Source organism: Pempheris klunzingeri, chromosome 6 (assembly GCF_042242105.1).
Source record: "Pempheris klunzingeri isolate RE-2024b chromosome 6, fPemKlu1.hap1, whole genome shotgun sequence".
Taxonomy (NCBI): domain Eukaryota; kingdom Metazoa; phylum Chordata; class Actinopteri; order Acropomatiformes; family Pempheridae; genus Pempheris; species Pempheris klunzingeri.
Window position 1 is genome coordinate 6924393 of NC_092017.1, and position 14784 is coordinate 6939176.

Below are 14784 nucleotides of genomic sequence, written 5' to 3' on the forward strand. Positions count from 1 at the left end.
TAACGTACACACAGACATTGTTCTGTCTCCTCTCTGGTGGTAAAACCAGCTCTTGTGTTCTTGTGACAGTGAAACGTGTCCATCGTGACCCCAGAAGAGTGTGTGACCCAGGACGTGCCGTGTAAAGCTGAGCCAGCATCCTTTTATTTCAAGTTTTAGGGATTTGACTGTCTGTGTCTAAACTGTGCCAAGCTGACAAAAGCTTTGTGTTGTATTAAACTTAAACATCCGTATAAGTTTATCTTATTCCACAACACTACCTTACATTTTTATGAGGCAATGTCGCCTAGTAAAGATAAGTAAGTCCTTTACTTATGGAGCACCTGTGATTTTATTTTATGTCTAAAATAAGTCCTGCAAGTGTGCAGATGACACCCACTACACCTGAAATTAGGACTGTCCAAACGCTTAACTTTTAGACAGTTTCACTCATACATAGTGTAATAATGGCTTTATTTAATCAACTTTAACATATTTAAATAATTCAGATCACCGTGGTGGTTTTAGCAGCAATTGTTTTGTGCTTCCCTATAATGAAATGTTGGAGTCTCTGTTTTTTCTGCAGAGTTTTCTTCATTGATGTACTCACATCCGTTTATTTACACCATTTACTCTACTTCCGGTTTGCTGCATGCCCCGCCCCCCTTCAAACGTCACAGCAGCGTCGGGGTTGATGAAGAAGGAGCGTAAAAGCAACTCAGCCCTGATGGGATCAGGGTGAATAAAGTGGTGAGGGGCACACAATACAGAGAAATACAAGTGATGTGATCATCCCGAGATGAACCATGTTATCTGAAGCGCCACTGCTCATGTGACACAGTGAAACGTGTCCATCATCACCACAGAGGAATCAGGAAATTCAAAGTCTCCTCCTCCTCCTCCTCCTCTGGGGTGCAGTTTGTGGTCGATGTAAAGGAGTTAGATAAAGGAGGGGACAGGGTCGGTCGTATCATGATTAGCAGAAACCGGCTTCTGGGATTTAGTCTCCTGCAGGTCTGAGGCTGACGGTGCGACATGGATCTCAGCTGCCAGGACTGGATGTCAGATCTCCCCGAGGAGCTGTGGGACGTTCCCCTGGCACACCTGGCCATACCCGGTACATGTTACACCTCTTCTGTGGCTGCTGTCAGCAACTTCTACCGGAGCACAATACTGAACATTCCTCTTATACTGTCAGCAAATAGATCTCCAGTCACACAGGACGATCATGATGTAATAAGACTAACTTACTTCTACTGTTTGTACATCACAGCTGATTAACACACTGAACATCTCTGGGTCGATGTTAACTGTGGGTGCCTTCTTCTTCTTCTTTTTCTTTTCTGTATTTCTCTTCTTTTTTTCCATCTGATTATTTTATGATCACCTGTATTGGCTTAGTTAATGAGTTGGTTAAGCTTTTTTTATTTAGACTTGAGGAAGCCTCACAGAGATCAAGTGAGATACCTGAGAACACATTTCATCTGTACAAGTTCACTCACAGGGACCATTTAAAATACCAGAGAGTAGAATTTTAAAGACTGATTGTAGTCTAATGGTTATGTGTGTAGTACCAGGAACTATTCTCTCCCAGTTCAGAGCTGATTGGAGGATCTGCTGAAGCTTTAATGTGTCTGTTCACACCAGGGAGCCATGACGCCATGAGCTACTGTCTGGACATAAACTCCCCCTTGGTCCGGTCCGAATCAGACTTTTTCAGGCTGCTGGATGGACTCTTCTCCTGCTTTACCAGACCTGCCATTTTTAAATGGGCTACAACACAGGTACGGCAACAGCAGCCAGACAACTAGTGCTGATTATAATGTAGGTCACAGTCTGTGATTATGTTGTCAAAGTGGTATGAGAGCCCCGATGGGACTGTGAGGGCATTGTTGTGTTTTTGCACAATACCTTTGTATTGTTTAGTGTGTTGTTCATCCAGTCAGACGTCTGTGTGAGTTCAGCAGAGCTTTTTTCACTGAAGAATGCCGGTGAGAGCTGTTGGAGTAAAGTTGTGGCCAGAAAACCAAAACAATGAGCTGGAAGACGCTAAAAAGCTCTGTAGATATAAGAGGAACTGCTCTATAGTTGGGTGATGATTCACCACTACAGGCGACCTCTTTCTTATGCACATGACCTCTTGATCCCTCCTTGATATAAATATATGGATCATAACAGCTTTAAAGAACATTTGGAAACATGATCTTGATATGTGATGTGAAAATGGCTTTTTTTCATCCAAGATCACAGATGAAATTACATTTTCACGAAGGAACTTGTGGTTTTTAATACGTCTGATGTCAATTGGAAAGTATTACAATGGTAAGTGTTTTTGATCATGTTTTATGCTGTGCTTGCAGGACAAAAGCATCGAGGAGCAACTCTCGATGGGGATTCGGTTTTTCGATCTCCGCATTGCACACAAACCCAATGACTCGTCCAGCGACCTGTACTTCACACACGTCATCTACACACATTTGACAGTTTTGGTGAGTGTAATAATCTTAATGAAAATCTATTTGGGCTCTCAGAGTAGGTTTGTAGTAAATATCCTTCCTTCACAGGAAACGCTGTTGTCTGTCGCCACCTGGCTGGACTCTCACCCAAAGGAGATCGTTATCCTCGCTTGCAGCCATTTTGAAGGGATCGATGACAAACTCCATCAGTCCTTTATTTTATCCTTGAAGAGGCTTTTCGGCTCAAAGCTCTGCCCCCGCAAGGTTAGTTTTCTACTTGTGGAGCTGATATATGGTGTATGACCAACACAGGGCCTCACACTATCTGCCCTCCACAGGAGCCCGTCGTGACCTTGCGGAGTCTGTGGGCATCTGGTTACCAGGTCGTCCTGTCTTATGACTCCCAGCTTGCAGCCAGACATGAGGAGCTGTGGCCTGCCATCCCCTACTGGTGGGCCAACCAGCACACAGCACAAGGAGTGATCACTTACCTGAACTGGCACAAGGACCAGGGACGTCCAGGTGAGATTCGTTTACATTCAAATGTCTTTAAAGGGATGGCTCTGAATATTTGAAAGGGATTGTATAAAGAACGTATCTACAGTCAGTGCGCTACCTACAGTAGATCATGGTCAGTGCACCCCCACTTTGGAGGAGCAGGCTGGAGTCCCAACATGGACACTAAGCAATTTACGGCTGTGGACAGGGACAGCAGAAAAACATGTTTTAGCCAGCTAGGAGCAGCTTTACATTGCCTGCAGACAGCTGTTTTGATGCGGGACTGTGGCAGTTCTCTCTCTCTCCCTCTCTCTTTGCTCGCTTCAAAGCCAGACTCCATTGGCAAAAACAGTAATTTAACTCCACAGAACACAGGAGTTTGCAAGTGCTTCCGCTGCCTCCATCAATGAACTGACACATTAGTTTGGATCCCATCTAACCATTTAAAACACTTTAGTCGCACAGTAACACAAGCAAACTGATCGAGGTCACTGTGGATCAGCAACTTCTGTTTTTTTTTTTGCAAGGTCTGATGGCTTTGTGTGAGCAAAAATAGAATCAGTTCCCCATCGCAAAGAGCTGTCTGCAATGTAAAGCAGTGAAAATATTACAAATATAGTGTATAATTAAACTGAAGTGTTTTTTTAAGTGGCAAAATAAATACCTCATAAAACCCCACATCAAAAAACTACCCCATCAAGTAAGTAAGTAAAGCGCATTATGTATGTTTTCATGAGCTGGTTTTCTTTTTTCAGATGGCTTCTTCGTCTCCGGCCTGAACCTGACAGCTGATAGGTATTACATCACCAAGAACCTGAAGCAATCCCTGCAGACGCTAACGTTCAGTAACTGGGAGTGTTTGAGGGAATGGCTGGAGGAGCAGATCCCTGGGTCGGACCCCAAGAGCCTCAACATCATCGCAGGAGACTTTGTGGGTCCCCTCCCCCTCTGCCCTCTGGTCATAGCACTGAACCAAAAACTAATCAGGAAGAATGCCATCAGATAAAAAAAAAAAACATCATTCATCTGTGATTTTATTGTGCGCGAACTGATCCTAGAATAGCTCCTGTATACCTAATTTCCTCTCTTCTATATTTCTGTCAGCTCATTTGCACTTTTGTCTACAATAAGATTTATAACTGAAAGAAATCTGTATTTACAAATCTGAGTTTCTGTGTCTTATTTCCCACCAATACACAGTCTGTGTTTTCACTCACTCAAATATTTGAATCTACTGTACAATACATAGTCTGTTTTGTGGCACTCTTTGCGGTCCGAATGCACCAGTAGTTTCTTTGGAGCTGTAGTCTGGCAGCAGGACGGATGACCCTCCTCCCTGCTCTTCTATCTGCCTGAGAACACTTTCTTGTAGCGTCCATACGCAGCCGTGCTGATGATGACCTTGACGACAGCCGTGCCTTCATCTGCATTCACCTGCACGTCCTGCACTGTGGCTTCTTTGTACAGCCAGCTGTGGATGGGGGTGCACATTTACTATGAACGCTTTCCTGGCCTAAACTTTGAATTTAGACACAAGAACCACTCTCACCTTAACTGAGGAGTGCTGAGGTCAACTTCGAGATCTACAATGTGTTTTCCTGTAGAGTTTACAATCTGTGCCTCCATGGCTTTCTTCAGCTCGTCCAGGCCTCGCCCTTCCAGGGCAGATATGGGCAGCGTGTTGGGCTCTGTGACGTGGGAGCTGAGAGGGACAGCAGACTGTTTTCTTCCTCTAAAGACTAAATAGAGCTCTGGCTCAGCCCCATTCACACAGCACTCACAAAAACAGGTCAATAAAATCATGAGCCCCATAATAAATCCACATGAATGCGGGGTGTCCTGGAAGATTATGACAATTAATAATTATACCTGCAAATTAGCTACATAAATTCAATGTCTTAAATGGTTTTGAGAATAGTTGAATATGGTATTTTATGACATACATGCTTATATTTGCTATTTCTTTCCTTAAGGATAAACTTTGTCTTATTTTCCATTCTGTACTGAATTAAACAGATCTGCCCAAAAGTCCCCAAATCTGTGCTTTTCTCTCACCTGTCAATGAGGTCAATCTTATTGTGGACTTCTATCATGGAGTTCATCAGCCTGTCTGGGATTTGGAGGCTCTTCAGGATATTCAGTACGTTCACCTTCTGGTTCACCGTCTCCGGATGACTGACGTCTCTGACGTGGACCAGCAGATCCTGGAAAGACGAGAAGGACGAGCTCCAAGTCAACAACTCTGCTCCAAATAAGCCCAAAACTAATGATTATTTTCACTATGGCTGAATCTGTAGATCGTTTTCTCTATTTATCCATTAGTTGTCTGTTCGGTAAAATGTCAGAAATTGGTGAAAGATGTCGATCAGTGTTTCCAAATGACGTCATCTAATGTCTTGTATTCAGTTTACAGTCACAGAGGGCTAAAGAAACCAGAAAACATTCCCATTTGAGAAGCTGAAATCAGAAAATTTTGAATCAAATAGTTGACAACTAACGGATTAATCAACCATTTGCTGCAGCTCTTAGTCAATAAGATATCTGATAAGAGCCTCAGGCACATACTGAGTGTTTAATGTCTTCCAGTGTGGCAGAGAAGGAGTCGATGAGCTGGTGGGGCAGCTGGGACAGGAAGCCGATGGTGTCCATGTACAGGACGGTCATGCGGCTGGGCAGCTGGCCGGCGTGGATGGTGACGTCCAGTGTGGCGAAAAGCTGGTTTCTGGGCTGGAGGCCGCTGTCGCCAGTGAGCGCTTTGATCAGGGTTGTTTTTCCTGGGCAGATGATTGGGAAGAACGCAAAAGTACAATCACCATCATCGAACTGAAGCCCTGAATGTTGCGGAGTATCAGAGCTGCTTCCAGCCTCTCACCACAGTTGGTGTACCCCAACACAGAGACGATGGGGAACTCCTTGTGTTTTCGCTGAGATCTCAGCAGGTGCCTCTTTTTCCGCAGTTTTTCCAGCGCCAAGCGAATTCTCCCCTCCCGCTCCTTCAGCAGCCTCTGCTGGACCTCCAGCAGTGTCTCGCCTGAAAGGACCAATCACAGAGCTGAAGCTCCTCTCTGACAGATCAGCTCACTATAACCAATCAATCTTTATCTATATAGCATAACAATAACAATAATAAATGTTATCTTAGGACACTTTCCATAAAAGAGCAGGTCTAGACCAAACTCTTTAATTCAGAGAGACCCAACGATTCATGAATTAAAAATCAAGGATTCAAGAATCCTGCATGAGCGAGCATCGCATGACAATGGCAAGGAAAAACTCCCCTTTAACAGGAAGAAACCTCAGACAGAACCCGGCTCAGAGCTGTCAGGGTCCGTGTTGGGTGAGGGTGGGACAACCAGATGTGCACACGCTCATCGCTCAGGTGCTCAGGACATTACCTGAACCTCCGATGTATCTCGTTCCTCCGCCCTGCTGGTCCAAGTTTGCCATTTCATTTTTTAGACGAGATCTGCCAGCATCAGATGGAGACAGTTTCAAATCCAGCGGGTGATTACAAATTTGAAAAAGGAATGCAAATGAAGGGAAGTTTAGACCAGGCAAAGCTACCTTGACAGGGGGATTTCTGCCAGAGAGATCTGTAACTTGGCCTCTTTAGTCCTGGCGTTGCAGCGGAAGATGTGGAGGACCACTGTGTATCTGTCAAACACTTTAACCCCCCAGGCTTCCTCCAGCTCCCTCTGCATGGACGAAAAAAATAACCATCAGCGCACGAAACCTTTCCGTTTTCAGGCAGACAGAAACTTTGAGGCCAGCTCACCTCAGACAAAGAAGACAGACGCTCCACATTCACAAACACAGCAGTGATTCCTGCTGTTTGCCTGATTTTCTCTAAAAGGGGGGGGGGAAGCACAGATGAGTCATAGTAACACAAACTGGCTGCACGGATTCACAGGTGGGTGGACACAGAGCGGATCGTACCTGTGAGAAACTGGAAGTTGCCTTTGCCAAATATCCTCTTCTTCTCCGGTGTCTTGGTGGAGACGATGATCTTGTCCACCACTCTCCAGCTGTCCAAAGTGTTCACGAGCCCCACAGCCTCGGCCATCATCAGCTCGGCTGCACAGAGAGTGGTGAACACAGTGAGACAGCATGACCCCCAGCATGACCCCCCCACACTCATATCTGAATGCTTGTCCTATTACCAGTGGTCAGGTGCTGCTTCCTGCTTCCCCACTTCACATCAGGGTGCACGATGAACACCCTGTGCTGATCCTCTAGGATGCCTGCAGGAACTTGCTGCTGGAACAACTCCTCCACCTCGCTGTCACCAATGAAGTCTTCATCCCCATCCTGCTCCTCCTCCTCTAATCCTGCGTGCTGACCTCCGCTGAAGTCATCTGTGCTCCTCAGCCTGCACGCAGAGAGTGACAACGACCTCCACTGCGAGGCAGACGCACCTCTGAGGCCGGGTGGTGGGGGTGCTGCAGGGTGAGGTGTGTGGAGGAGGGCGCAGGCTGTGGGTGCTGCTCTCTGACAGCTGTGTGAGGTGCGTCTCTGCAGGAGAGGGAGCCATGGATGGATCCTCCTCAGTGCGGTCATGTTGCTGTCCTGCCGGGGACTGCTGCTGGATCCCAGACAGAGTGAACTAACTTACACTGATCGTGCTACAACAGAGACACCAGGTCACCCATGTTGTCTCCTCCATGTTTACTGGATGTTGACTTTACCTGGGAGCGCATGCTGCCACCTGCTGTAGCGGAAACTCTGCGGATGCGCTGTCTAACTGAGTCTGACACTCATTCAATATGTCGTAATCTAAAGTTAAAGCCTGCTAGTTCTGCTTAAACTGCACGTTATCTGCCCCAGAGTATTTGCTGTAGTGGAGTAAATTTTGTCCCGAGTTTTGTCTTCCAGGCAGCGTTTCTCTCGAAGCTGTGTACTAAACTACAGCTTGTTACACAAGCATATCATTTTAAACTACGTGTGGTTACATACATAGATTTCATAATGTTTAAAGCTGGTGTTTATTATTCAATTGTCACTAGAGTGAGATATTTTACCTGCATCGGGCTGAAGAAGCTGCCTGGGAGACTTTACAAAGGGAGCAAAACTCTTAGCTACTATCGTCCTGTTTCCGGTTTATGTCATTTCCTTTGTCCTTTAGCTCTCACCATTTTCTTTACTTATTTATTGAAAATTCAGCAAGTTGTGTGTTAGAAATACAATATGGAGCATTAATGTCCTCTAATATAAAAAAGAAGAAATAAAATAACTATTTTGGTGTCCCACCGTCTCACGTGTCCTGCCCCCTGCTGGGCTGCAGGGTCACTGCACCTTTAAAGTTCACTTTATTTTCAAGCTGTTCTATATATTCACATCACCTCCTTCATAACGTGGCTCTGACATGTTGGATAGAAGGAAATATATTTTCATGCTTTTGTTCCGCTTCATTTCTGATAAAATTGGAGGAAAATTAATTTTCTTTCTGTTGTCGGTCTGAGCTTTTAGTGAAGCACCAGCATGGATATAAAATTGGCTGTTATTAGTGAAACAGAGAGGACTGTCTGCATGATGTAGTGTGTTAGAATATTAACTGATCTGAACAGGAGTCTTTGTTCATACTTTTTTTATTAATATTTATTGAATACAAAAATCCAAGCAGGCATCTTAAAACATGTTAGTTCATTACCATTAAACTGTCAAAAACACGCGTAACATTAATTTAAGAAGTAAAATTAAAAAAAGAATAAGAAAGTAATACATTATTTGATCATTTAATAAGTTTTAAAAAGTGTGACAGAAGGGAAATAGCCTACATTTCCAAGTAGGAAAGTAGTTTTAAGAACTTTTTACCAGTAAAATGTCTCAAGGAATTGGTTTTCAAAGGCTTTTATTAACTCTGCATTTGTTTTTTGTGATATCTGTTATGATATATGATTCAATATCATCTTAACAAAAAGTACAAATATCACATTGAATAGAATAAATCACGTGAATGTGTTGTGAGTTGTTTTGAAATGCACTTCCTCTGTTTTCTGGACTAAACAGGAAGGGTTAAATATTTGAATAGCAATATTTGGTTCTAGCTTCCCTGTCAGCTCCCATAGCATGGTGTCTGCATCACAGCGTGTGGGTGTGGGAGTGGGTGTCACCTCAGAAGAAGTCAAACAGGTTGGACCGAGCTCCATATTGGGTCTGCAGACAGGATGTAAGCAGATGGAAACAGAGAGAGCTGAGCTACTGAGCTTGTTTCTGCCTGGGAATCTGTTTTAAAATCCGCTTGTGCTGCTGGTCATTTCAATCAGAGAAGGCGAGAGAGAGAGAGAGAGAGAGAGTGAGCAGCCGAGATGGGATGGCACAACAAGCCGCAACATGACAGACAATGAATTCCTTCAGCGTGAAACAAGGTGTGTGTGAGCTAGTTGTGAAAGGGAACGAGCAGAGGGCAGGGAAGTGAAGTCAGGCGGACTTATCAGTCAGAAATGGGCCTGTCTTTGTTCTCCAGTTTAAAGAGGAAAACGTCTTTGGATGGTTTTTGTGTCTTGCATGCGCACACGTTGCCGCTGGTGCTGTGGCGCACAGGACTGCTGCTCAGCTTCCTGGGTTTCTGCGCCTGTCTGGGTGAGATGACTCCCTGTCTGGTCATGCATGATACACACCGATACACCACCTACACTGAGAGTCACTCATCATCTACCTGTGCTGTTGTTTCTCCACAGAGGAGGAGTGCGTCCTCGGCATCATCGGCCGGCCAGTCTCGCTGCCCTGCCTTTACCCTAAATTATTAACCTTGGTGAATTTTTCCATTGAGTGGAGGAAAGAGGAAGAAGTGGTGCTCAGATCGGTGTGGGGACAGGATGGGAAAGTGGAAGAGTCGCGCTCGAAAAGTGCCACAATCTCTGGTGACGCTGTCCTGACCGGAAACTTCTCTCTGGAGCTGGCCTTGGTGGATCCTACACAACACAAAGTCTATTACAGTCTGTTCAGCATTTCAGGGGAGAACCGGAGTGACCTGCTGTGCACCGTGTGCCTCAGGACAGCAGGTCAGTGTCAGACACACAGCAGGTAGATCACAGGAATATTTAAGGGCACTAACTCCTGTCTGTGATGGCTGCTTGCAGCCCATTTCAGCTTTCCTCTGCTTCAGAGGGAAGAGGCAGCGCAGGGGGATGAAACGGCCTTCTCCTGTCACTCCAGCGGTGGGTTTCCTGAGCCGGCGGTTTACTGGCTCATCAACGACACAGAGGAGCCTCCAGAGGGCTCAGTGAGGACCCTGGCAGCATCGCTCCCAGGCTCCCACCTCTACAACATCACAAGCCACCTGAAGGTCAACATTTCCAAAGACTCCAGCGTGTCGTGCACCATAGAGAACCCGTTCACGAACGAAACCCTGACATCCACGAGCTGTGAGTGATCCACCGGCCGCTGATCATCAGGCCTCAAACGCACCACCTGTTCACTAACCTGTGGTTCTCCTTGTTGCCAAGATGGAGCGCTGGGCAGCCAGGTGGTGAGCCGAGCATCAGAGGCCATGTGGATCTTCAGCACGGCTCTGTGTGCCGTGGTGGGCGTCATGGTGGTGATCGGAGTGGCCTATCAGATTCACCTGGACAGGATAAGTAAGAGGAAGAAGCACGAATACGAACACGCCAACAGAGGTAGGCGCCTGCTGCAGAAGACTCACCATCACTGTGGTCTCTGGGTTGAAACTTTAAAGTCGGGCACTGATTGTTCAACACACGGTTTGATTCAGTCCAAAATATTCACAGAATCCACTTTTCCAACATAAAAGCACACAGATTCTGAAAGTTTCTCCCTTAGAAGCAGCTTCACCCTTCTGGTCAAACATTTAGTGATTCCTCATCAAAGCTTCTGGCCTTAGAGACTCATGACTCACCCGAAGCGGTGAAAGTGTTCAATATTTCACAGGAAACATCAGAGAAAGTCTTTATCTTTAAAGACATTTTAAAAGATCTTTAAAGACTAATAAATAAAGGGGAGGAGGTGCAACTAGCCAATCAGAATGGTGCTCATGAATAATGTAAAGGATAATGTACAGCGAACCATTAGTCATTAGTGCAATAATGATTGTTGTTTGCTGTCCAGTATCCCACTTATTAGACAGCTCATTGTACGAAAGAAATGAACACTTTGACACAGAATATTGATTTGAAATAACTTCTACTTCATCTATCATAACTGTGTCCACATCAATGGTCTGATATACAGAAATAACAGACTGTAAAATGCTGGAACTGACCAATCAGAATCAAGTATTCAGCAAAGCCGTGTAATAAGTTAACGACCTCAAATACTGTTTCTGTGGTGAAGAAAGTGTCAGAGAAATGTTTCCTGCACTCACAGCTCGGTTAACTTGGGACAGGTGCTTGTGTGAGAGCTGAAAACCTTTGCTGTCCTTGTTGAAACGACTGTTTCCTGCTGTCACCAGGAAACAAACGGCAAGGCAGCCTGTCCAGGGAGGAGGCGGAGCCGATGAAGCAGGAGCCGAAGGAGACCGATGTGTAAAAATCCTCACCGACAGTCACTTTAGTTGACCTGAGGCAGCAGAGCACTGAGTTGTAAATACGTATTTGTTTGTTTGTTTGTTTGCTTGGGTTCGCCTCTTCAATATTCAGTGTGGCTTTTTACAAAGACTGGAGGTTAACAAAGCATCTCACCACCTCACACTCTGTTCTGTTTACTGCACTCCCACAGGGAGGAGTCCTTTCAAGCTTTAATAAAAGACGCCCAATCTCAAACCTGGAGCTGTTTATTTCAACATCTTACAGATCTGTTTCCATCATTACAGAAAATATAACCACGAGGGGCTCAAACTGAGTCACATAGGAATCTCTAGAGCCAAGAAAAGACTAAATAGTTGTTGTTTTTTAAAGGAGCATTTCATCAAGAAACACCAACGGTGAAATTTCCAGTACTATGATACTGATTAAAATATACAGATTGTCACATTAGAGAGGCTTTGACAAGCAAATCTTCACGCAGAGGACAAACCCGAGCTCCGTCCATAAGAAGTGAGCAGCTCCACGGTGCTGAGAACACGCTGGCATCAGTGAATCAGTGACCATCCCAACTGCATCTCTCTTTTCCACCATTAAGTCTTCTCCTTCGTGGGGAGAGGAAGACGCAGCACTTGCAGCAGGAGATCCGTTGCGTATTTAGAGTCGGCACCTTTGAGACTTGTTTTTCTGAAGGTCTCAGCGTTCAGCTCGATCCTTCCTGCACAGACGTGACCGTGTAGATGTCGTCACGACGCTGCACCGTGATGGGGATCTGCTGCCGGATGTCGGCTAAATACTGCAGGTCTGGGAACAGTTCACACGTAGACACAGAGCGGTTTAGTGCAGCGAGACAACGGCGGCGCCTGTAAGAATCCTACAAGTGCCATCACACTAATTCATCTCATAATCTAATCAGTATACTGTGTGCAGAAAAAAAGTAAAGCTCTCTTCTCACTCACCGATATCAGCATAAATAATGGCCTCCTCTGGTCCGGCCTTTGACACAACTTCTCCCCTACAGCAACAGATCACAGCAATCAAAAGTCATCAGGACACTTGTGACGCTAGTATTTTTCTTGGTACATCTTGCTGATAATACATCTGTAATTTAAGTGACATTTTGAACGCAGGACTTCTAGTAGTAGTGGAGTGTTTTTCTGTACTGTACCATGGGTTAACTACAGTGCTGTGACCCCAGGCGACGTATGAAGCAGCTTCATCTCTGGCAGGAGACGCTGTGGCCACGTACAATTGGTTATCAAGCGCCCTGCAAAGGAGACAACAAAAGGATGTACATTTTACAGCAGTAAATATTTAAGATTGCTTTTTCACTGATTATCAGATGTGTAATGATATGAAAAAGAGATCTTGGACAGTCACTGGGGCTCTCGCTCTGACCTGCTCCTCTGGAGGAGCTCCCAGTGGGCCGGACCAGTCGTCATGTTGAAGGCTCCGGGGTAGACGAGCAGCTGACAGCCTGAGAACAAAAGGTCAACCCCATCAACTAGCCCGCACGCACACACGCCATTAAAAGCAGCTCTGAACGGTCTAGTCAGCCACTCACCTTTCCTGCTATAGAGCTGTGCCAGCTCTGCAAACCTCATGTCGTAGCAAATCCCCACACCCACTTTGCAGAAGGCTGCAGGGGGAATTACAGAGGAAACACACTGAAATGATGCTCGTCAAGCTGCAGGGGACAGAACACAGCAGCCAGGAGACGTCACTTACGCGTTTCAAACGTTGACAAACTGTTCCCTGGGCTCAGCGTCTCAGACTCCTGGAAGCGGATTTTCCCTGGAACGTCGATGTCGAAGAGGTGAATCTTGAAGAAACATTGAAAGGTGAAGAGAAGCACCTCTGAGGTCATTATGCAGTTTAAACAAATTACAAAGGCACTAGTGCAGCAGACGTACCTTCCTGTGTTTCAGAATGAGCTCTCCGTCAGGCCCAAACACTGTGCAGCTGTTATACAACTTCCCACCGTCCTCTTCGGGGATGGATCCTGGTGAACAACAAGCCACAAGCTTAAGCTCTTCGCAGGACTTTCCTGCTGATTCCTTTATGTACTTTCAAGCCCCCAAAAGTCCTCACGCAGCACCAGGTGAATCTAATCTGCTGAGAAGAACCAATGGCAACAGGCCTCTCTGCCTATAACGTGTAGTAAAAAGAAATACAATACTACAATCCAGAGCAGCACCCATAAATAATCTAGAATATATAAAACAGATCAGTAAAGACAAGGGGAGTTTTGCAGAGACAGAGAAACACTTCCACTCCTCCGTGGAGCCTGGTGTGAATGTTAGTAGAGCCACAGATGCTGCCCCACCTCCTACTAGGTACACCTTGTTCTCCTTGGCCGCCTCTGACAGCACCTGGGTGGACTCTCCTGGGATCCTCTCAGCGTAAGCAGAGAAGAAGTTGGTCCCATACGGAGAATTGAAGCACTCCTGTATTGATGACAGGTGACAGAGGGCATCAGTGTCTCAGCAGGAGGTGAGTGCTCCTGAACTTCACACTCATGTACTGAACGGGGTTGTAAAAGCAGCCTCCTCCTCCTCCTCCTCCTCACCGGCAGCAGCACCACTTTGCTGCCTTGCTCCGCGGCCTCCTTCACCAGCCTCCGGGCTCTGCTCAGGTTGTCCGCCTTGACGCTCGACACCTGCAGCTGGACCACAGCCAGGCGGAACTCTGACAGAGGAAGAGACCATCACCGTGTTTCTGCAGCCACTCTAGGACTGTGTCAGCACCTGAGACTGAAGTTTGTCTGATATCTCAACTTTAAACACGCTAAGTTGACTGTGCATGTTAATCAGCTACACGTTCAGTAAGTAAATTTAGACAATTAAGTACTTACTCGACATTGCTTTGGCTAGAGTGGACATGTATGTAGAGCAGTCCTGCTTGGTTTCACAGATCACAGCTGACAGAGCATGTATTTCCGGGTGGATATCGCACTTTCAAAATAAGAGTCTATAATTCGTCTTAAATACAGACTGGTTCAATAAAACTAAATAAAAAACGATACAAACAATGACAGTGAGCGCCTGCAGATGTAAATCGATCGTTGCTCTAAGTTTAAGTGCCTCTGCGACACATGCTAACGCTGATGTAAAGTTCAGGACATTTAATGTGAAGTTTAGGGGCGAAGTTACGTCAGCAGGGGGGCGGGAGCCTTGCTGCCAATCCGGTTTCATTTCCTCATTGGTTAATGCAGTCAGCAGCAAACGTGAGGCTGAACCCTGCAGGGGTTAGTCAGTATAAACATGTACAAATGAAAATCTAATGCATGTTTCCTCTGAAGTTACATTTTGAATGTTTTCATTGGTGTGAATGCTGATTTTTATTTGTATGCTTTAAACTGAAGGTAAAGACAG

The 14784-nt window shown here is 45.7% G+C and overlaps 4 protein-coding genes across 5 annotated transcripts; 2 read left to right on the forward strand and 2 right to left on the reverse strand.

The window, feature by feature from the left end:
- The first annotated feature begins 675 nt into the window (after positions 1–675).
- Positions 676–4101, forward strand: LOC139203116 (phosphatidylinositol specific phospholipase C X domain containing 1). The gene is made up of 6 exons (XM_070832783.1): positions 676–1096; positions 1627–1763; positions 2340–2468; positions 2544–2699; positions 2774–2957; positions 3689–4101. The coding sequence occupies exons 1-6, from the start codon at positions 1015–1017 to the stop codon at positions 3937–3939; spliced, it is 939 nt and encodes a 312-aa protein (XP_070688884.1). The 5' UTR covers positions 676–1014; the 3' UTR covers positions 3940–4101.
- Positions 4072–7587, reverse strand: gtpbp6 (GTP binding protein 6 (putative)). The gene is made up of 10 exons (XM_070832782.1): positions 7094–7587; positions 6870–7007; positions 6709–6779; positions 6498–6628; positions 6329–6399; positions 5806–5964; positions 5499–5707; positions 4989–5137; positions 4483–4635; positions 4072–4404 (listed from the first exon to the last, which is right to left on the reverse strand). Exons 1-10 carry the CDS (start codon positions 7488–7490, stop codon positions 4278–4280), a joined length of 1605 nt encoding a protein of 534 aa, XP_070688883.1. The 5' UTR covers positions 7491–7587; the 3' UTR covers positions 4072–4277.
- A 1512-nt stretch (positions 7588–9099) lies between these two features.
- Positions 9100–11650, forward strand: LOC139203089 (ICOS ligand-like). Of its 2 annotated transcripts, none has more exons than XM_070832749.1 (5): positions 9100–9512; positions 9611–9934; positions 10013–10297; positions 10379–10549; positions 11341–11650. In XM_070832749.1, exons 1-5 carry the CDS (start codon positions 9374–9376, stop codon positions 11415–11417), a joined length of 996 nt encoding a protein of 331 aa, XP_070688850.1. In that variant the 5' UTR covers positions 9100–9373; the 3' UTR covers positions 11418–11650. The 2 variants fall into 2 exon arrangements, with proteins under 2 accessions (XP_070688850.1, XP_070688852.1); XM_070832751.1 differs by having other exon boundaries at positions 9100–9298.
- Positions 11651–11683: 33 nt separating this feature from the next.
- nit2 (nitrilase family, member 2) lies at positions 11684–14315 on the reverse strand. Its single transcript, XM_070832547.1, has 10 exons — positions 14265–14315; positions 13980–14098; positions 13737–13857; positions 13324–13412; positions 13139–13232; positions 12975–13049; positions 12809–12887; positions 12579–12677; positions 12370–12425; positions 11684–12214 (listed from the first exon to the last, which is right to left on the reverse strand). The coding sequence occupies exons 1-10, from the start codon at positions 14290–14292 to the stop codon at positions 12114–12116; spliced, it is 861 nt and encodes a 286-aa protein (XP_070688648.1). The 5' UTR covers positions 14293–14315; the 3' UTR covers positions 11684–12113.
- Between the last annotated feature and the right edge of the window lie 469 nt (positions 14316–14784).